Source organism: Medicago sativa, chromosome 1, assembly GCF_051527215.1.
Source record: "Medicago sativa cultivar Bolivia chromosome 1, Bolivia_mono, whole genome shotgun sequence".
NCBI lineage: Eukaryota > Viridiplantae > Streptophyta > Magnoliopsida > Fabales > Fabaceae > Medicago > Medicago sativa.
In genome coordinates this window covers 81,982,009-82,004,651 of record NC_140749.1, presented here as the reverse complement: position 1 = coordinate 82,004,651, position 22,643 = coordinate 81,982,009, and the positions used below count along the sequence as shown (strand labels likewise).

General features: G+C 31.7%; 2 protein-coding genes and 2 non-coding genes across 4 annotated transcripts; 2 read left to right on the top strand and 2 right to left on the bottom strand.

Annotated features, from left to right (window-relative positions):
* Positions 1-11,042: 11,042 nt before the first annotated feature.
* On the top strand, positions 11,043-11,727 carry LOC146958130 (uncharacterized). The gene has a single exon (XM_085741316.1). It carries the CDS (start codon positions 11,128-11,130, stop codon positions 11,485-11,487), a length of 360 nt encoding a protein of 119 aa, XP_085597442.1. The 5' UTR covers positions 11,043-11,127; the 3' UTR covers positions 11,488-11,727.
* A 3,308-nt stretch (positions 11,728-15,035) lies between these two features.
* TRNAG-UCC (transfer RNA glycine (anticodon UCC)) lies at positions 15,036-15,107 on the bottom strand. The gene has a single exon. It is a non-coding gene; the product is annotated as a tRNA-Gly (tRNA).
* Positions 15,108-15,282: 175 nt separating this feature from the next.
* TRNAG-UCC (transfer RNA glycine (anticodon UCC)) lies at positions 15,283-15,354 on the bottom strand. The gene has a single exon. It is a non-coding gene; the product is annotated as a tRNA-Gly (tRNA).
* Positions 15,355-17,863: 2,509 nt separating this feature from the next.
* On the top strand, positions 17,864-21,107 carry LOC146958127 (calcium-dependent protein kinase 11-like). The gene is made up of 7 exons (XM_085741315.1): positions 17,864-18,510; positions 19,395-19,538; positions 19,674-19,826; positions 19,937-20,052; positions 20,142-20,309; positions 20,393-20,617; positions 20,804-21,107. The coding sequence occupies exons 1-7, from the start codon at positions 17,958-17,960 to the stop codon at positions 20,942-20,944; spliced, it is 1,500 nt and encodes a 499-aa protein (XP_085597441.1). The 5' UTR covers positions 17,864-17,957; the 3' UTR covers positions 20,945-21,107.
* Positions 21,108-22,643: the final 1,536 nt, after the last annotated feature.

The following is a 22,643-nucleotide window of genomic DNA, read 5'->3' as shown; positions in this document are numbered from 1 at the left end:
CGGATGGGTGATTTTTGGGTCAAAATTGACCCTCAATCACCCCTCTAACAACAACAAGAAGAAGAAGAAGAAGAAGAAGAAGAAGAAGAAGAAGAAGAAGAAGAAGAAGAAGAAGAAGAAAGGTGTGACGGCTAGGGTTTGAGAAGGAGAGAAGAGAGAGAAGAAGAAAGGAACAAATCCTTCGTGAGTATTCTCTTTTAGCTGAAATGTTCCTAATTAAAAGAAAAAAATAATAATTTCAATGATGAATCTTTTTGATGACTGCGGAGACACAATCAAAATACTTGAGACTTCTTCAATGATGGATCCCTAACAAGTGTTTGTTTTTGTTCAGGATCGTGTGTGGAAGAAGTTGAAAGGTTAAAATGATGGACCTCTTAACAAGTGTTTTATATTGTTAAAGATCGCATGTGGAACAAGTTTAAAAGTTAAAATGAGAAATTTCTTTCTTGAGTAGATCGAGAGGTTTTGATTAAATTAGTGGTTAAATCCACCCTGACCTATATGTGGTGATTGAGGACCACCATCAACAAAATAATCAAATTCCTTTGCATAAAAAAGAAATAAAAATTTAATCAAACTCCCGTCAATCTATTCTCTAATTATCTATAACGACAAATTTTAATTATTTGACATGTTATCAAAATTATACTATTTTGTGTATTTTGTTGTTTCAACCTCCCCCTATCATTTTTCTCTTTAAAACCGACAATTCTAACGAACTAAAACAAATTTAATTTAGTCAATTAAAATAAACGTACTCCTAATCAAAACAAAATTCTTATAAAAACATATTTAAATTTATTTTCTATTTTTTTTATGTGAGCTGAAATAAATAAGTATATTTGATCTTTTAAAAAAAATATGAATATTTGATAAATTACATGTTTTAAAATTGGATGCTATGAGATGTCCGATTATTCAAAAATTAGAATTTGAATACATCAAAAGGTTACGATATACAATTTTGTTGACATACTCGTGTAAAAGTCTTCCTAAAAAAAAACTCATCTACAAGTCAAACCAAAAGAAGTTGATTGTAAATATAAACTATCCTACATTCAAACCATTATAATATTTTTGTAATTGTTCTACCCTCATGTACAAACATCGTGTTGCAAGGAATTGTCTATTTTGAATGCAAGTCCTTTACGGTTGTCTTTTATAAAAAACACTTGTTAGGTTGAACAGTGTGGGTGATGTATATAAACTAACGGTTAACTTTGATTCACAAGCAATATGAGACTTTAAGGTGTACATAAACTATAATAAAAAAATGCATTTTAATATTTGCAACCCTGTATGAGTAGCCTTGAAGTGAATCGGGTAAGTTGTTAGAAATGAAGGAAAATTCCCTTTCTTTCTCTCCCGCACAATAATTTTCTGGCTTACTCAAGCCTATGGAAATCAAATTTTGATACTTTTGGGATGTAGTAGTTTCTGATAAGGTGACCCTATTCAGTAAACCATTGGAGACATTTGCTACCGCAACTTCTGAGTTATGGATCAACTTTTAAAGTTGCATAAATATACCCCAAAAAAAAGGATTTTTTTAATAATTTTTATGTTTCCTCGAAAAGTTTTATGAAATTGGTGGTTGATAATTTATAGTCCCAAGTAAAAATAACCAGCAAACTCCAATCAGCATTTCTCCAAATGCTTTTAGGAATTTTACTTAGAATTTAAGCAAGTCATGGCTTTTCCCAAAAGACTCCACTCCATGTCCTTCAAGATATTCAAAATGAGAAGAATAATTCCAAAATGACCAATGGATCTCACATTTAGATAGAAGACCAAGTTACAATGTACGCTTACAAGTCTTCAATCTTTCTCATACCATGAAGTCCCCAACTTCAAAACCCAAGTAATAAGCAAAAAGGTTTCGTCCCAAATTGTTTTCCAAATTGAAAAATAGTAAATTGATCCCACTTTTACAAACATTAACAAATTAATAAATAAAAGAATAAAATATTTGGGCCTCATTTTCCTTTCATCGAACAATAACAATAAGGCTTGAAGTTCCGTAAGTGTAGCTCAGTTGATAGCTATCAGGGATACTTTGTGCAGGGGTTGGGGTTCGAACCCTGGATTCCCCACTTCTCCACACATTATGTGTGTGAATCTAGCCACTAGGCTACTAGACAAAAAAAATAAAATAAGGCATGAATATCTAAGCAAAGAAATAGAGTATGAGTCAAACTTAGTGACATATTTTTTCATCTAATGCACAAGGGAAAAGATACATATAGCGAAAGTTGTTTTCCCGAAATCATCCCGAGCAGTGTTAATTAGCTACGCATGTACCACCACCTGCATGAATGCCGCAAAAGCAGGAATTAAAGTGTGAGCAAAATTGTTTTAAAATACACCTTCGTGGGATTCTCGTGGAAATTTCCTTCGCTTGATATAGCACCCCTCAATGCACAATCTTATACAAAGTGGGAAATGGATACAAAAGGAATTTATAGAGAGTTCATACAAGCCGAAAATGTGCAAAGAGCTTTCCTTCCCTCCCTTCAAATAAACCATCCCCATGATAGATACTTAATTTTTGTTACACCCTCATTGATGCCAAATGTCCCCTTCTCAAAGACTACCTTATTCCTAGTGATCCATAATGACCAAATTACAGCCAACCAAATGAGATGTCTCAACCTCTTCCGTCTTATTCCTCTAGCAAGAATGCCATGATGAGTAAAGTGATCTACACTGCTATGTGCATAAGCGCTTTTGAATCCTATCCAGCCGTCGATTGAAGTCTGTACACTGTAAGCGAAAGGGCACGAAAAGAGAAGATGATCACTACTTTCTTCTGCAGCATAGTAGAACACACAGGGAATATCGGCATTATCTGCTAAGACACCCCTTGCTTTTAGAGCATCCTTCGTCACGATTCTGTCCTGCAATACTCGACATCATAAAACCGTGAATTTCAATGGAACCAAACCGCTCCACAAAACGCTTGAAAGCCCTCAACAATTCGCAGAAACAGAATTATGCTCACAGTACCTCTGCTGCTCTGCATCAGTATATATGCAGACTTTACAGTGTACCCAGCCACAGAATCGTGTCTCTAAACCCATTTGTCCGAAAAATCTGCACTCACAGTGATCCCTGCAATAACAGCCTCTAGCTCAAGCAATTGATCCCTCTCCCACAATAACAAAGGCCATCTCCAGTCTCAGCTCCACTCCAATCTGCCACCTGTGTGCACTCCTACTTCGGACACAGTTGCCAACCTGTTTCTTGAAACAGAAAAAAGTCTCTGGAGCCTCTTCAGCAGTATCAAACTTCCTTCCATCCCACCTATTAGACCAAAACAAGGTTGTTTAACCATTGCCAATCCTTCTAACAATTGAATTAGAGAACCAATTTGTTCAGGCCGGATGTGCAGTGACAATCAACTCCAGGTCACGCCACCAAATTAAATCATATTACTTAACTGCTAAAAAAAGCCTTTGATGGGTCGAGTGACTCATATGTACATATCAGGCAATCATAACATGGACAACAATACATTTCCTAAAACCTCGTATACATGCTAAATGAACATAGCACTACATTAGATCTGTTTGAGGGGCTTAGACAAAATAAATGCTTAATAAGATTTGAATCAGAGATGGCTTCCCCGAAAATGTCAATTTACTAGTACTTGTTTTATAAAACTATGTATCACACCTCTTTACAAAGAATAATTTTTACAGGACCATTCAATTAAAATGGCAGCACACGCCTCCCACACAAAATAATTTCACAGTAAAGTCATAAGTTGCTGAAGTTTCACAATTCAAATTAACGTTCATCGCATTGAAATGTTAGCTACGGTACATAATGACTCACTTGAAAACTGAAAATTAAGATAATATATACAGATATATACATCCTGAAGCGAGCATCACAGAAAAACAAACACACCATCTTCAAGTTTGAACATATTGAAATTGAAGCAATTCACAGTGTTAGTGAGTTTAGGTACTAATTCAACCCTTTCTATCTTTCTTGGCTTCCTTTATATCTCTTCCTTCTAACCAGCCAACCTGTCATATACAAAATAAAGTATATTCGAATTAAAAACTTAGAAAATATAATATCATTAAGATTTCAACACAGAATGGATATTTAGCATAAGTAATTATATGGTGGGATAATTTGCAAGCAAGATCCTTCATTACATGAAACATATATTTAAAATGCAAATTAGGATGTTTGAAAATTAGAAAACAAAAATAAGATAGACAGTAGAGTAGACACATTAATGTGACAATTATATTTTAACTAAAGAAACTAAGGTATAGGTGGTTCTACCTTTGTATCTTTGTTTCGAATAATGGCGGTGGGAGAAGAAATGTCGAACTCAAAAGTAGCTAGTTCGGCTCTGAGCTTTAAAGCATTTTTAACCTCCATAATCTGAGCCTCAATATCCTTAAGATTCTTTTCAAAAACTTCAAAGCGCTCTTTCAATGCTTCCTCCTCAAATATCTCATCAGAAAAATTCGGTCGGTCCTGGAGTTCCAAGACAGTGATGTACCAATCAATCAAATATTTCAATTTAAACTCTAGTCGCGAGACAGTTCCTTTGTTGCCGCGATACTTGTCATTGTCGTGCTCATGCAAGAATTGTGAGAATACCTCCAGTTCATCTAACCATTCTCCCTTAAAATAGCCTTTGAGTTTTGCAATCCAAAAATCAAAACGCAGCAGACATTGATTGTGGATAGAGACGGGAGTCTCTCGACGTAAAAGGTCGAGCAAAGAGTAAAGAGACAAGTATGCTATGGAACGGCGCCGCTTTTGAGTAGCATTCCATGCAAATCGACTATTCTGAATACGCCTATTTTTGTAGTCGATGGAGATGAAGTTGAAAACGGTTTGTTTCTCTTCTTCTTCAAGGGAGAAATCGTGTAACTTCATTCTGTATTCATCTATCTGGCGTTGGAGATTAGGGCAGATTTTATTCCTCACAGCTTCATTCTTCGTACTACCAACCATTGAATTTGAAAGTGGAGGACGCGCGCGATGAGAGAGTGATATTTTTAGGGTTAAGGGCAGATATTTTTAGCCTTATCAACTCTCTTTTTTAGTTGCACTTTTTTGTTACAATATTTTAGTCGCACTTTTTTGTTACAATTTTTTCAAATTTAAAAATGGAGTGAATTACAATCCCCTCCCTTAAAAGAGATGCTTGCACTACCCACCAATTGTATCTTAAAATACAATACAACTGTCCCCATTAAATTTCATTCCTCTTGCTCTTAATTTAAAGGGAAATGCTCAATCCAGCGAGAAAATGAATCCCGAGAGCTTCCCGACATTACATGGCGCAGCTGTATTGTGGTCTAACCACCTGAATGGTAAGTGCGGCCTGTGTTTTTTTTTTTTGTTAGCAAAGCTTTTTGACAGTCGGGATACATTCGCGAGAATTTTCTCGCGATGTATAGCACTACCGTAATTTAAAATCTACACTCTCCTCTATTTAAACTTTTTGGCCCATTTTAATATACTAAGACATCCAATATGCATATTTTTTTTTAAATGGTTGCTTGATTTTTCTTTTTGACTGAAAATTGTGATTTAAAGTTAATTAAATTTTTTTTGCCCTTTTTGTAAATAAATACATATTTAATTCTTAAAGGAACACAATGTAATTCAGAGGAGGAGAGACAATTTTCTCTGCATATTGAATTGTTTGCATGTATTTATACTTAGGTTCACTATAAGACACTATCACACTGCTTGAAACGACGAACATTTGCGAAACTTAGATGATGGTCCTAGTTCAAGCTTCAAAGAATAGAAATATATTCTTCCATGAGGTGGATACAAAATTCGTATGTAGTTATGGTTTTGTTGGGCTAATTAGAGTTTAAGCGTGATTAGTCTTAGTGGTTTATTTCAAGTTTCAACTTTTTACTTGGAATTCTTTAAAAAAAAACACAGATTACTTGGAATGCATGTAATTAGTCTTTTACGTTGTGTGCTTGAGTTTGGTTATAAATACGCCTTCCTTGTATCATTAGACAATGAATGGAATCACTTCAACACTTTACGATCGGTATCAGAAGCCTATCAAGGGGCCTTGATAAGAAAATAATATTTAAAACGCACTTTTTGAGTGCGAAAAGTTAGTTACACACATTATTGGTTCACTTGTTCATCAACAAGATTGATAAAGATTCATCATATTGCAGACATAATGACTAAGCCTTTAAAGCTAGAAATCATTTGCAAGCTTAGAGAGAAACTTGGCATAATTGATGTGTCAAGTTTAGAGCGAGGACTATAGTGTTCTAAACTGAACATCTTCAGTTTAAGGGAGGATATGTTAGACTAATTAGAGTTTAAGTGTGATTTGTCTTGGTGGTTTATTTGAAGTTTCAACAAATTACTTACTCGAAATGCAAGTAATCTAGTCTTTTATGTTTTATGTTTGAGTGTGACTATACATAGGCCTCCCTTGTATCATTAGAGGATGAATGAAATCACTTTTAGATTTCACAGCCAAGGTCAAAATCACAATTAACATCGGAATTTAGCTAAGTATGATAGAATGATGCGAATGACTTGTGCATGTGATTTAATTAGGGTTCGTTTGTTACGGATTAAAATAAAAATGATTTTGAGATAAAATAATTTAGAGATTATTTTTTAGACATTTTATGAAAAATCAGAATCTATTTTGCGTTTGTTTACCGTAATAAAAATCAATTTTTTTAAAAAATAATTTAATTTGTTTGGATACAACTATATAAAAGCAATTTTTTTTGTTACAAAATTAGTTCAATCTTTAGATCCATATTTTCTCTCTTCTCTAAAAAAAATCTATTTTTTAAGAAGCTGCTCTCAACAACTTCTCATTTGAAATTGTTTTTAGATTTTTTTTTTAGATTTTTATTTTTCTAAAAATCTGTAACAAACGAATGCAATATTCTTAAAAGTGATTGTTTTCTTTAAAAAAAATGATTTTTTCCTAAAAAAAACTATAACAAACGGGCTCTTAAACTCGTATGAAAAAACGAGTTAGCTTAGATGAGCGCTCAAGATACACTCAGATAATTCTCATACAACGGATACGTTTATACTAGGGCTCCGTTTACCGTGCACAACCTTAGTAGGTCTCGCATGGTGCGAGACATGTATATATATATATATATATATATATATATATATATATATATTTTTTTTTACAAGATTTGAGACATATTATATTGTTACTTATAATTGTACGTTACTGTGCTATCAATTTACTTATAATTGTGGATATAAGAAGTATTTTTTGGCTACAGGATAAGAAGTATTATAATTACAATTATATTCACATATTTAATGGAAAGGTCAGTTTAGGTAGTTTATATTTGGTAGAATATCATATTTTTCTCCTAAATTAGTAAAAGACTCGTGCATTCGCGGGCCGCTTAACAATGTGGTAATTATATACAAAATAATAATATTGATAATATTATAAATTTTTTAAAGATAATAAATAAAATATTCAAAAAGAAGAGTAAATGAAAGTTATAAGCATTAATGTAATGTTTCTATTAAAAAAATTATATACAAAAACTGTTATAATTTTAAAATTCATGACTGTTATAATTTTAAAATTCACGACTATTTAAAAATTCATGACTATTTTCAAAATATCAACATTAATATAGTATTTCTATTAAATATTTTGCTATTTTATATGAAAAGCATTGCTAAATATTTGTATCGTGCTCGTTGCGTATTTTATATGCTTAAATATTTTGTAATTTATATAAAAAAATTATCATATCGACTTTCTCATATTTTTACATAAAAATTTCTTTCAAAAATAAAATAAAAATTTGTCTATATAACCACGTCAATAACAGACTTTGTTCAAAAGTCAAGTTTTGTGAATTAGATTCCACAAGAATAATTCATAGATCATAAATTCATGAATTATTCATTCATGAGAGTACAATTGAAGTTAATTAAAATGAAAATTAATTTTAAGGGTTTAATGATAATTTATAAAAAAAAAAATCCAATTCAGGACAATACCCAAAACACCCTTTGTTAAATGTTATTCCAAATTCAATTGCATTTTTAAAAAACAATATATATGTTTAAATAATGATATATTAGTGGGCCACATATCTCCAAATCACAACCATTCAATACCTTCTAAAATAGATCCAATGATACACATCCATTTTACATAAAAAATAAAAAAAAAATCCAAGTCTCCTACGGTAGGAGACCTAATGAGGTCATGCACCGAAGCCTAACCAGTACTAATATTGTTTATATTGTTTAGGTGTATTTTGTTTGACTACGAATGATAGAAAAAGTTTTAGAGGAGGAAATCTCAAATGCTTGTCATGCAAGAGAAAAGTATTTAGCTTGAATTTGCTACAATGATAAATATTTCGCTGTTTTTTTTTCTCTAAAAAAAGAAGGAAATCCAAAAGTTGGTTGATATATATGTAATGGAAAGTCCTTGTGAGCATAGCTCAGCTCAGTTGGTATGGACGATGCATAAAATATGTAAGGTCCGGGGTTTGAACCCCGGTCACCACCAAAAAAATATATGTAATGGAAAATGTTTGATAAACACCCATATTTTTTTGGTTACTAAAGTTTAGGTGGGTTGGACTTCGGGAGTTCATCAGAATTGGGACAAACTTGAAGGTTCAAAAAGCGTGTACAAAGGTATATATGTATCATCCATTAAAGAGGTCATACATTGACAGCAAAAATTGAACGCACGACATTGCGGATAAATCAAGTTCTTACCAATTGAGTCAATCTTCATCGACGATAAACACCCTATATAAGTCTATACACTTTAAAAAAAAAGGATAGAGTAATAAACACTCAATGATTGTGATATTACACTCTCCTCCCCTCATGTTTTCAAACACACACATACCTCCCTTAAGAGATAACAAAATAGTAAATTTAATCCTTTTTTTAATTTTAAATAATTAGTTTATTTATCAATATCTAGTAGACACTATGATTATTAGTTTATTACCATAATTCCCTTTTCATACATACGCCTTCATCTACAATCATACAATAATCGCCATTGGTCCTTATGAGTTTAGCTCAATTGGTAGGGACAATACATAATATATGCAAGGTTCGAAGTTCAAACCTCGACCATAAAAAAAAACGTCATTGTTGAGACCAAGAAATTCCAAAATGTTTGCATACAATAGTCTCTGTGTCTACATTTAAATGGATGCTAGATTTTAGAGGATCGTGATAGACTAATATATCTAAAAGGTTATTACAGTAATAACAATAATTTCTAACGAAGTGTGATATAATTTTTTAAAAAGAATTAAATATATTATTTTGTTATCTATGAAGAAGGGAGGGAGGTATGTGTTTCAAAATAAAAGGGAAGAGAAGTGTAATATCACAATAATTTAAGGGATGAAAGTGTATTTTACTCAAAAAGATATAAAAGTGGTGTGATAGATTGATGATGTGATAAGATGAAACAAAAATCAAAACAAGGATTTTGTTTTTATAACAAAATGAGTTGTTGAATGAATATTGAAAAATATAAGTAGGGTGTGCAAATATCATTATAGTTTCCCTAAAAAAAAAATTTCATTATAGTTTTTTTTTTTTTTTTGAAGTAAAAAATTTCATTATAGTTGATATGTAATGGTAACAACTAACGGCCTCACAACCTGTCAAAAAAAAAAAAAAACTAACGGCCTCACAATAAGATTTGAATTTATGTAGGATCAAAAGCTTATATAAGAAGATATAGAATAAATATTTTTAGGTTTTGTTAAAAAATAAATTAAGCAGCAAAATTACAATTAAACTTTTTTGATTTCTCATAGGTTAGCGTTGACATTAATGTATTTCTTATCCAGAATTAAAACGTTGGTTCGTCATATTGTGGAAGTTTAGGTCCTTTGTTGGCTATAGACCCAACCTCCTTAGTTAAAATTATAATTTGTACAACTAATGGCAAATTAACAGTTGGCATTAATATGAATATACTTTCAAGTTTTCCAATTAAATTGAACTTAGCAAACAAATTCACTAGCTACCTTCTAGAACTCACAAGTAAGAGGCTTGTTAATTTTTTTTTTTTTTAATAAAGACTTGTTAATTTTTTGTTGGTCCAGAACTTAGGTTTACTGTAATAGTATTTATGTGGGAGGTCATAGGCTATAGCGTCCTTGACTTTTTTTTTTTTCCGTAGTTTTCTCAGCCTAATAAATGTTTTAATGGAGGCAATATAATCTTAATTAAATTTGCACCTCTCCTTGTGTTATTTGGTGATGAAGGAATGTTTGTCAGATCTCATATATCATCTGTAAGTACAATGCATAGTTTTTTGTGTGGAAGTACAATGCATAGTTTTGGTTATATCATAATTAATATTATTTTCAATGAAAGGTCATGGCATCAACAATATATACACATAATATAAGAAGATGGTTCTTTTAATCAGATAAGAATTCATTATGGTTCATGAATGTCAGAGGTTAATCTACCTTATCCCAACATTGTGATCTAATTTGTCTACTTTTTGTTAACACAAGCATTGACAAGTAACAATCTTCTGATACTTTATTTTTTCTTAGTGTTTTATAACATGGTTTCCTCTTAAGTAGCAAGGACTAAATATAATGAATCACGTTAATTAGTACATGTTTTATGCCACGTTGCCACGTTTATTGAGCTGGAAGGAGAGTGATGGATTTGTAATTAAATTAAATGCAATGAATTTGGAAAGTTGTAGAGGAATAATCCAGGGTGTGGTTTAATTAGATGAGGTGTGTGTTTGTGATGAAAGGTTGTTGTATAGAGAGGTTTTGTTTGGTGTATATGATGTGAGAAGAAGAATTCATCATGTGAATGCATGTGCATTGAGTTGGAGAACATGCTCAAAGTAACAAACAACACACTTAGGTACACCTGTCTCTCTCCCATTCCATTGGAAGCCTCCTTTTAAAGTGTGTATTGTGGTCCCCACCTTCTAATCTTTTTGAATTATCCATTAATACATACTACTAGGTACACCTTATAAATGTTCTCTCTTGGTTTATCATTTTGCAATACCCCTTTGGAACTTGAATTTTGAAATATTCATCAAGAGTTGAAAACTTTCAATTTTCTTTAGTTATTATGGGAATTTCTTCACAACCTTCTTATGATTCACTCACTTTGAAAGATTTTCTTCAAGGAAGTAGTGATGAAGTAAACAACAATTCATCATATTTATGGAGCAAAGTTTTGGATGAACAAGACAAGAAGGTGAAGGTAACAAAGAAAAGGGTGAAGAGAAGAACTTTAATGAAGAGAAGAAGAGGGTCTTATGGAATTCAGAGACGTGTGAGAACATTGAAGAGACTTATACCAAATAGTGATCAATCTATTGGGTTGGATGGACTTTTTAGAGAGACAGCCAATTACATATTGTCTTTGCAAAATAGAGTGAGTGTTATGAAGGTAATGGTTGAGGTATTGACAGGGTCTGATGAGTGATTGATTCATTTGTAAAGACTAAACATAAAGAAACATATGGTTTTATAGTTACACTAAATATTGGTTTTGGTTATGTTTATTTTCATGTCATCTAGAGTTATAAGATTAGTTTTATGATTATTTTGTTGTGTCAAAGGAGAACCAATATTATTGGTTTATTATTACAATTCTTTGTAATCATTTATATATGTGTACCTGTATTTATCATTAATCACTCACTTGGGTACTTTATTTTTACAATCATGCTTCTAATCTTTATACTGTTTGCAATGAATACCACTGTACGGATATTGGTACTTATGAAACTCAGCTGTGAGATTCCCTTACATCTTTACATATTTCCTTTGAACCTTGTTAATATGCTCTTCAAGGTTCTCATTCTAAACGCAAGAAATATGCAGATTCATGTGCTGCTGGTGCTGGAACCACCACATAGTAAATTTAAACCTTTGTGTGTGTGAATACCATTTATGATTTATTTGTAGAGTGAAGTTATTATACACAAATGCGATATATCTTTGTGAAGTGATCATGTTATTTGCTCATCAAAAAAAGAAAGAAAAGATTAAAAAATAAAAAGCTCAAACATCTTTTCTATATAGTTACAGGGAAAATACTTGTGTAGACCAGGGACCAAACCCAATTTCTTGGTCACAACCAAAGAAATGGGAGAGAAGAGAGAGAAGAGAGAAGAGAGAGAAAATGGAAAAAGTAAAAAAAGAAAGAAAAAACTATGTGTTTGTGTGTGTGACCAAACCCAATTGTGTGGTCTTGGTCCACAGAAGTCTTTCTCTAGTTACAGATTCACCTCTCCTTACAAAGTTAGGTGAATATATACTCAGGCACTCTACCTCAATATTTTTTTTTTTTTTAAGAAACCAAAATAAATTATATTATTATCAAAACGCATTCTCCCCAATATAAGGCGTGTTAGAGAAGAAAGTAAAATGTAGAGAAGCACTAGTAATAGACAAACGAAAACATAAAGGAAAACAACAATCAGGTGATACCCACACACATAAGAGATAAGAGGGTTAAGCCACCAAATATGGTAACTAAAAGCAACATTAGCAAACTTTGTATTTCGTCGTCAAAAAGAAAGAAGGTTAATATTATCTAAGTAAGATGCTATTTCACTAGAAAAATAGCATCAAAATTTTTTCAAGACACAACTGACAAGTTTTAATTGCATAATTTATTTGTTCACTTCCTATTTTTCAACCACACCTCCTTGAATTGTGGCAAATAGTGCATTGTGATTGGCTGTTCTTTATACTTGAAGAATTCTTGATGTTATTTTTTTAGAGATATATCATTGCTCATTATCTAAAAGCTTAAGTGCTAAGCTTGCGTTGTTATTAATAATCATGAGGTTCATTTCCTTCAAAATAACCCAAGTGCAAGCAAGACAGATCAGACGCATAATGGAGCGTCGTACTTTTGATACACTTGCTAAGTTTCCAAACTGTAATAACTGATCAAAAATAGCGGTTGAAGCAGCCGAAGAAAATCCCAGCCAACGTCGCACAAGATACCACAAAGAACCAAAATAGTTGCAATCCAAAAACAAGTGATTTGCTGGTTCTGACCTGTCATAGCCACTAACACAAAGGTGAGAGTCTTGCGAGATAATATCTCTTCGTAATAAATTGTCCTTTGTGGGAAGTTTATTACAAAGAAGACATCAAGCAAACAAAGACACCTTTAAAGAAACATTTTTGTATTAGATGAGATCGGACCCACGATCAAAATATTTATTTGTAGAGTGAAGTTATTATGCAAAAATGCGATACATCTTTGCAAAGTGATCATGATATTTGCTCATAAAAAAAGAAAGAAAATATTAAAAAATAAAAAGCTCAAACATCTTTTCTATACAATTCAGATTCACCTCTCCTTACGAAGTTAGGTGAATATACTTGCGCACTCCACCTCAAAAAAAAAAAAAGTATACTTGAGCAACCCTCTATTTTTTAACATATTTTGGTGTTAACCTTTCGGTTTTTAAAGAAAAAGGGTATTGATAATCTGAAGTTCGATCGAAAGGTAAGTAAAATTTGATAAAAAAAAAATTCATTAAGAATTGAATTCGAATTCTTCCTAACTATTCGATGCTCATTAAATACTTGAGCCTAATTGCTAATTAGTCATAATCTATTTATAATATGTTAAATCTAAAACACAAACTGTGGTCTAATATTTATACACTAATTTGACACTATAAAAATGCTTTATATGTACGTTCAATTATATTTTGTTGTGATGGCTATAACATTATTTTATAACTTATTTGTTCAAATATGTAAATGATTGAATATAATAGTCGTTTATGTAAAAAAAATTACAGTGTCAATTTATACTAACCAAAAACTCATGAAATAAATTAAGAAAAATAAAAAATAAGGAGAGAAAAATATTTATTTGGTTGAATACTTATGAAGGATAAGTTAATATCAATTTGATATTTTTTTTAAGAAGTTAAAATGGAATATATAAACCGAAATCCTTGAAAATAAGGAGAGAAATCCTTGAAAATTCATATATTAATTTGGTATATATATGAACTCTAGAGAACAAACTTATACGATAAAAAATATTTTATAATAACAGTAAGTTGAAACAAAACAATTTATTTGTTGGAAGTATTTTATATTTTCACAAATATTATATATATTATCATATTAAATTGAATAAGAATATTTATTAAAGATTATGAAAAGTAAAAAAATAATTAGAGTAAAGGTATGTTGATTGAATACTTTTTTTTTGTCTTAACCCTTTGGTTCTTATAAGGAAAGGCTTGTAGTTGTAAGGTCAGCCCACCGATAAGTAAGATTAACATACGAAAAAGACACATGTTTACTTTAAAATTGTTTCTTCAATTTTTTTGAAATAAAAAAATAATTGTGGTTTTTCTAGGAAGGATCTCTAATTGTGGGATAGTTATTAACTTTAAAATATTTCAAAATATCATTTTTATTATAATAAAATAATAATTATTAAAAAATAATAATAAATTAATCATTTTTATTATAATAAAATAATAATTATTAAAAAATAATAATAAATTAATATTGAAATTTAATTTCTATTGAAATCATATATTTTTTTAATAAATAATTAAATATTAAATAAAATTGAACCAAAAAAACATTAAACTCAAATTTTGCCAAACATAAATAATAAATTTTACCATAGTTGCACCTCTACAAGAGCTAAATGTTGCAATCCTCGTCATCCCGAGTCCAAACCAAAGCAATAAAAAAACTTAAACATGATATTTCTTTGAGAAAAGAAAAATAATATGCAAACATAAATAATAAATTTTACCATAGTTGCACCTCTACAAGAGCTAAAGAAGAAAATTTACCATAGTTGCACCTCTACAAGAGCTAAATGTTGCAATCCTCGTCATCCCGAGTCCAAACCAAAGCAATAAAAAAACTTAAACATGATATTTCTTTGAGAAAAGAAAAATAATATGCAAACATAAATAATAAATTTTACCATAGTTGCACCTCTACAAGAGCTAAAGAAGAAAAATAATATGCGTTTGCCGGGAGTCGAACCCGGGTCTATTGCTTGGAAGGCAATTATCCTAACCGTTGGACTACAAACACATTCATGTTATAAGAATTCCCATTCTAAGATAAATAATAAATTTTACCATAGTTGCACCTCTACATTGGTCATGTAAGAGCTAGATGTTGCAGGTTCGATCCTCGTCATCCCGAGTCCAAACCAAAGCAATAAAAAAACTTAAACATGATATTTCTCTGAGAAAAAATAATAATATGCGTTTGCCGGGAGTCGAACCCGGGTCTATTGCTTGGAAGGCAATTATCCTAACCGTTGGACTACAAACGCATTCTTGTTATAAGAATTCCCATTCTAAGTGAACGATAATTTTCATGACTACTTGCTAGTATATATGAAAATGGCAAAACAAGACAATATTCGAGGAAAATTTCCAGAGACCGGAGAATCCCATAAGTATCATCCAAAATTTTACTAGTAATATTGAAGATTGTACTAATAATCATTTTCAAATGGATACTCGATACACTGAACCAATTTATATTGGCTGGAAATATTCTCAAGAGGGATGAGTCAAACTCAATCGTGATGGGGTGTGCAAAGAGAATGGATGTCGTTCGGGTTGTGGAGGCCTCCTTTGGGATGCTAATGGTAGATGGATCAAAGGTTTTCTCCGTAAGATTGGCGTTTGTGACGCTCTTTATGCAGATATGTGAGGTATGTACATGGGTGTCTAGAGTTGGCTTAGAGGGACGGCATTTCTCATATTGGCATTGAAAGTGATTCAAAGTTGCTTATTGACCTGGTAGCAAATAATTGTAAAATGAATGGAAGAACCCATGTGCTCATTCGGCGTATTCAAAATATTTTGAATCGTAATTGGCGCATTCAGGTTCATCACACACTTTGAGATAAGGCAACATAAGTGCTGATTAGCTTGCCAACTTCAACCTCACCATGAATTCTTGAATTTTATTCTTTTGGAGATCCCTCCTAGTGAGCTCAATAGTCCCCTCTTTCATGACATCTCTGGGACTTGTATGCTTAAAAATGTTCGTTTAATTGTTTAATTTTCTCTTTTGGGCATCGACCCTCTCTTGTACCAAAAATAAAATAAAATAAGTATATATAGATATTCTCAAACTCAAATTTTGCCAAACATAAATAATAAATTTTTCCATCGTCACACCTCCACATTGGTCATATAAGAGCTAGTTGTTGCAGGTTCGATCCTCAACACCCCGAGTCAAAAAAAAAAACAAAAACATAATATTTCTCAAAGAAAACAAATAATGTGTGTTTGTCACGAGTCGAACCGGGTCAAATAATGTGCGTTTGTCAGGAGTCGAACCGGGTCAATTGCTTGGAAGGCAATTATCCTAACCATTGGACTACAAACACATTTTGATTGCAATAATTCCCATTCTGTTTCAAAAAAAAAAAACTAAAACCTAATATTTCTCAAAGAAAACAAATAATATGCGTTTGCCGGGAGTCAAACCCGGGTCTTTTGCTTGGAAGGAAATTATCCTAACCGTTGGACTACAAACACATTGTGGTTGTAAGAATTCCCATTCTAATTCCTATTCTATTTCAAAAAAAATAAAAAACTAAAACATAATATTTCTCAAAAAAAACAAATAATATGTGTTTGCTAGGAGTCAAACCCAGGTTTATTGCTTGGAAGGCAATTATCCTGACCGTTGGACTACAGACGCATTGTTGTTGCAAGAATCCCCATTCCATTTCTAACGAATACAATTTCAATTCTTAATTAATATTGTGTTATTTTTTTTCCTTTTATTAGCATTTAAACAAAAAGTTTAAAAATAATTAATTACTTCTTTTAGATAAAACTTATATGATACATCGTGTATTATAGTGAAATCACAAAATTACCAAGTGATTGAGCTCAAGTGGTTAATGAATTACACCAAATAACGAGAGAACCCGAGTTTGATGTTTGGATGAAATAATTCTATGCCAGATTTTATTTACCACACGACTGAACTCTTAGGGTCCCATTTCTCTAAAAACCAAAGGGTTAACACACAGAAAAATAAAAAAATAACCAACATAAAAAAGTTAACAAAAAAGAAATTCTACCATTTTTACAATAAGAGATATATTACTACCATAAATAAGAACTTGGTTATTTTATTTTATGAATCATCAATTCATAAAATATCATATCACATTTACTTCCAAAAACAAGAGCTATCATATATTTTATATTGAAATATTTTATTTTATTTCCATTGGTTAAATATTATATCACATTGATTCCAAAAATAAAAAATTAACAAAATAAAACGTCTACCATTTTTACAATAAAAAATGATAAAAGAAATATAATATAAATACCAAAAATAAGAACTTGGTTTAGAAATATTATATTACATTAATTCCATTCTTCTTAATTTTTTTAACTCATAATTCCATTCTTCTTCAAACAAATAGGTCCATTTTTATGCATATTTTTTTTTATGAATCCCTTTTTATGTATATAATATTACAAACATATTATTTTCACATATAAAAATGATAATATTTTAATAATAAATTATACTAGCAAAAAAACTTAAATGTAATCTTCATATTTATTTCACTCTATCATTAAAAATGTTATTATCTTAAATAAATATATAGATGAAGATATTAATTATAGAAGGCTAGATCACCCCCACACACCTATAATGAAGTTGCTTCTCCACCAATAAATTCAGCCTCAAATTCCAATCCAAACAAGAATGATTGTTGTATTGACAATTGTTGCACAACACTCAAAAAAGTAAAATAATTGGTGGCATATAACAAACCAACAAAAAAACACAATCTTGTTTTGTTGAAGAGGTTAGGAGAGAGAAGAAAAGAGACATAAAAGTGAAAAGAAACAACCTTAAACATCTTTAGATCATACCAATTGAATTGAGATGCAGAAACATAATTTAGGATCATCAAAATCATCATCAAAATGCACTGCTGTGTTACCCTATCAAACACCAAGATTAAGGGATCATTACCTTCTTGGGAAGAAACTTGGACAAGGACAATTTGGGACAACATATCTATGCACACACAAATCCACAGGGAAACTCTATGCATGCAAATCAATCCCTAAGAGGAAGCTTTTGTGTAAGGAGGATTATGATGATGTGTGGAGAGAGATTCAGATCATGCACCATTTATCTGAACATCCAAATGTGGTTCAGATACAAGGAACCTATGAGGATTCTGTGTTTGTGCATTTGGTGATGGAGCTGTGTGCTGGTGGTGAACTTTTTGATAAGATCATTCAAAAGGGTCATTATAGTGAGAAAGAGGCTGCAAAGTTGATGAAGACAATTGTCGGTGTCGTTGAGACTTGTCATTCTCTTGGTGTCATGCATAGAGATCTTAAGCCTGAGAATTTCTTGTTTGATACCCCTGGTGAAGATGCTGAAATGAAGGCAACAGATTTTGGTCTCTCTGTGTTCTACAAGCCAGGTTGATTTCTTGTTTGATTAAATAATGCTTTGTGATATATTTCATTTCAGTTCTTTAAGGAGATTCAATCTTTGTTGTTATTGTTGAAATCAATTATGAAATTACTGTGATTCTTTTATGTGTTAGCATTAAGGTTTTAAATCGCGGTCCCGACCCTTTTTCAATAGCTTGATTCACATTGTTTTGAATTATGAAATTATTTTAATTATTTTATGTGTTAGCATAAGGTTTTTAATTGCGGTTGCACTCGTTATTTGAAACATTGGTTAGCATTGCTTTCAAAGTGATGATTCTTTATTGATTTCACAACATTGATGCTTGTTTTTTGTGTCAATTTTGGGATTCTCAATAAAATAGTATGATAGCTCCCCCAATATATGTTTCATTTTAATGTTTTCAAGAGATTCAATCTTTGTAGGTTGCTGATGTTGAAATGAATGATGAAATTGTTGTAATTCTATTACGCCTCGATGTTTCTTTCAAAGGAACTGTTCTTTCTTGATTTTATCACATTGATGTATCTTTTGTTGTTGTCAAAAGAACGGCACGGTATCTTCTCTATGTGCAATTTATTTCTGGATTTGCTTTTAAATCTTGAATTTTCTGAAGCTGGCAGCTAGCTGATGGATTTGCACTTGACTGTAAAAATTTGATTCCCAACAATAAACCACATACTTCTGTTTATATGAATTAAATTTCTTTGAATTGTTGTGTTGTGATCTGTGTTATATTTAGTTCCACTCAACAGTACAATTTTTATCTATTTTACTTCTTCATCAGATGCCATTCTATTCCCTCGGTTTAAGCACATATATTTTCCTTGGTTGTTTATGATTATCTATCTAGTATGAATGTATCATTGCATTCTCTTTAATTCTTTTCAGGACAAACCTTTCACGACGTAGTTGGAAGTCCCTACTATATTGCTCCTGAGTTATTGTGTAAGATATATGGACCACAAGTTGATGTTTGGAGTGCTGGTGTTATCTTATACATCTTATTGAGCGGTGTTCCACCTTTTTGGGCTGGTAACAATTGTAGTTTTTGTTGTAATTCTCTTGGATTAGTGAGCTTGTTATTTTTTCCTTGTCAGTATATTATTTAGTGATCTACTTCTTATATTTTTATACCTGAGCTACAATCACTTTTTCTATAACCTCCAGAAACCGAATCAGGAATTTTTAGACAGATCTTACATGGAGATCTTGATTTTGAATCGGAACCATGGCCAACGATCTCAGAAAGTGCTAAAGATTTGGTAAAAAAGATGTTGGAGAGGGACCCTAAGAAAAGAATCTCTGCTCATGAAGTCTTATGTGAGTTCCTTTGGTACTGATTGATTGTTACCGCAGTTTTATGTGCTAGGGCGTTATAATATCGCCGGTTCGTAGGATATCTAATGACAATGGAGTATATGTATTATCAGGTCATCCTTGGATTCTTGATGATACCGTTGCACCTGACCAGCCTTTGGATTCTGCTGTTTTGACACGTCTAAAACATTTCTCGGCGATGAATAAACTTAAGAAGATGGCATTACGCGTATGATTTTTAATGATTTGTATACTATCCATTTCTAGTTTTCATCTAACTCTTGCACTTATAAGTTTACATCGAAATATTATTTCCAGGTCATAGCGGAAAGACTATCAGAGGAAGAAATAGGCGGGTTAAAAGAGTTATTCAAAATGATTGACACCGACAACAGTGGGACAATAACTTATGAGGAACTCAAGGATGGTCTAAAACAAGTGGGCTCTAATCTCATGGAATCCGAGATTAAATCCCTTATGGAGTCGGTAAGTGGATTATCGTTATCATAAAATGTAACAGATATAAGGTGTTTTATGTTACTTCAAATTTTGCTTTCCTTCTTTTGCAGGCTGATATAGACAACAGTGGAACAATAGACTATGGTGAATTTCTCGCGGCTACACTGCACTTGAATAAGATGGAAAGAGAGGAGAATTTGGTTGCAGCTTTTGCCTATTTTGACAAAGACGGTAGCGGTTACATCACCATTGACGAGCTTCAACAAGCTTGCAAAGACTTTGGCCTCGGTGAAGTACATCTGGATGACATGATCAAAGAGATTGATCAAGATAATGTAAGTTCGTTGGAGCTTATTTGGTGAATCACCAGCATGTGCTGATGTTGTGATTGTTTTCGCTCTTTAATTCCACTAACAACTTCGTCGTTGAATCCATTTTTGGTTTTTTCAATATAGTTGATGATATCCCTTGATTTTATTATCTCTAAGATTAGTGAAAATGAAATATGTTTTTGCTTTCAGGATGGGAGAATCGATTATGGAGAGTTTGTGGCGATGATGAAAAAAGGTGACGATGATCAGGTTGGTAGGAGCAGAACCAAGAAAGGGAATATAAACTTCAATATTGCAGATGCATTTGGAGTGAAAGAAGAATCTTCTTGATATGCTAACTCTTATGTACAGTTAGGAAGAAGGAATGGTAGAAGAAGAAATATCATAGTCTAATAACTTTCATAGCCCACATGATTATGATATGTTTTATTTTGGAACTTTGTTTATGTTCTTGATCAATGTTTAATTTAATTGACTTACATATTCTTCAGAATCGTTCAGAGAAGCTTAATATATTCAGCACATATATATTGTCGTTGGCTTTGATGGTTATAGTTGTAAAAAGAAAGCAAGAGTAGGTGGATGGTGCACATTCAGCACTGACTTCATGCAAGTCTCAATATAGTATTGGTTTTTTTTTTTTTTTTTGGTAGTGATATAGTATTGGTTTTAATTTGATAGTACATTTTATCGAAATATTTAGACTGAATTTGAACATATAAGTCCATACAAATAAATCAGTATGATGTCCGAGAGTTTGTAACATATTCTCCTCAAAGAAAAGAATTTAACTTCAATTCTTGATGTCACCTATTTGAGAGAAAGTCTAACATCGTACAAAGAAAAAATAGATGACTCGTTACACATTCAAGAATTAGATTCGTGATGAGCTCAAAAGGCCTAAGCCTGGCTTAAATTAAAGATCCTAATGTTATAAAAAAAAGTTCATACAAATATTGTCACAAAAAAACTTCATACAAATATTGTTTTGCAACCTAATCATTCTGACAGGTGGATTTGGCATTTACATGTGTCCAGCAAATATGATGCCACAAGTGCTTATAATTATTTGTTGTCATCAGTCAACAACAACTTGGAGATTACTAGTTAAAAGACAAATTTTACAACCAAACACTATGGATATCACTTATTCATCTCTTGTGATTTTTTCGGTAAACTTTGGTACGGTATTTCTCACTTACTTTGGTTCCACATAGTGTTTCTTGAACATGTGTTAGGTCATTTGTATCAATTTGGCACCTTATGCAGGTTTTCAAAAAGCAACCACTCAACTTTTAATCTAATTTGGCTTTCTTGTGTGTGGGTGATTTGGATCGATAGAAATATTCGGATCTTTCACCAAAAATAGACCTCGTTTCATCAATTACGATAAAATTAAACTTCAATCATACTGGCTGAAAGCGAACCGTCCTAACTTTGCTTTCTCTTATCATTTGTGGTGGTTGAATCATTTACCTTACTTAGATATTTGTAATGGGGTACAAATATCATTTCTCTTTTATTAATAATCAAAGTATACCAGGAATAATATAACAGGATTGGTAACTAACTAGTTATGAACATTGCCTCCCCAGCAAATTGTTAATTGCTAAAATTTCAAGTCTCATCATGTTTAGTTAATCCCAACATATTACTTTGTAAGCCTGTGTGTATAAACTATAAAAAAAATGTAGAAGCTTAGATGACACGAGTCTTTTCAAACTTAATCATGTTTTAAATTCAAATTCAAGTGATTAATTTCAACGATTGCATGTATAAGCCGGGTTTAGAAAAATAGCATAAAGTCTCCTTGAGCATAACTCACTTGACAGGGACATGCATTGTTATATGCAGGAGCTGTGGTTCGAACCCCAGTAACCCCAATTATTCATCTAAAAAAAGGTAAATTCTAACCACCACAATACTTGATAAAAAAAAATAGCATAAAAAGTAGAAGAAATATATATTTTGTATATTAAATAAAAATAATAATAAAATTGGGTTTGTAAGAGTAAATAAATGGATAGGA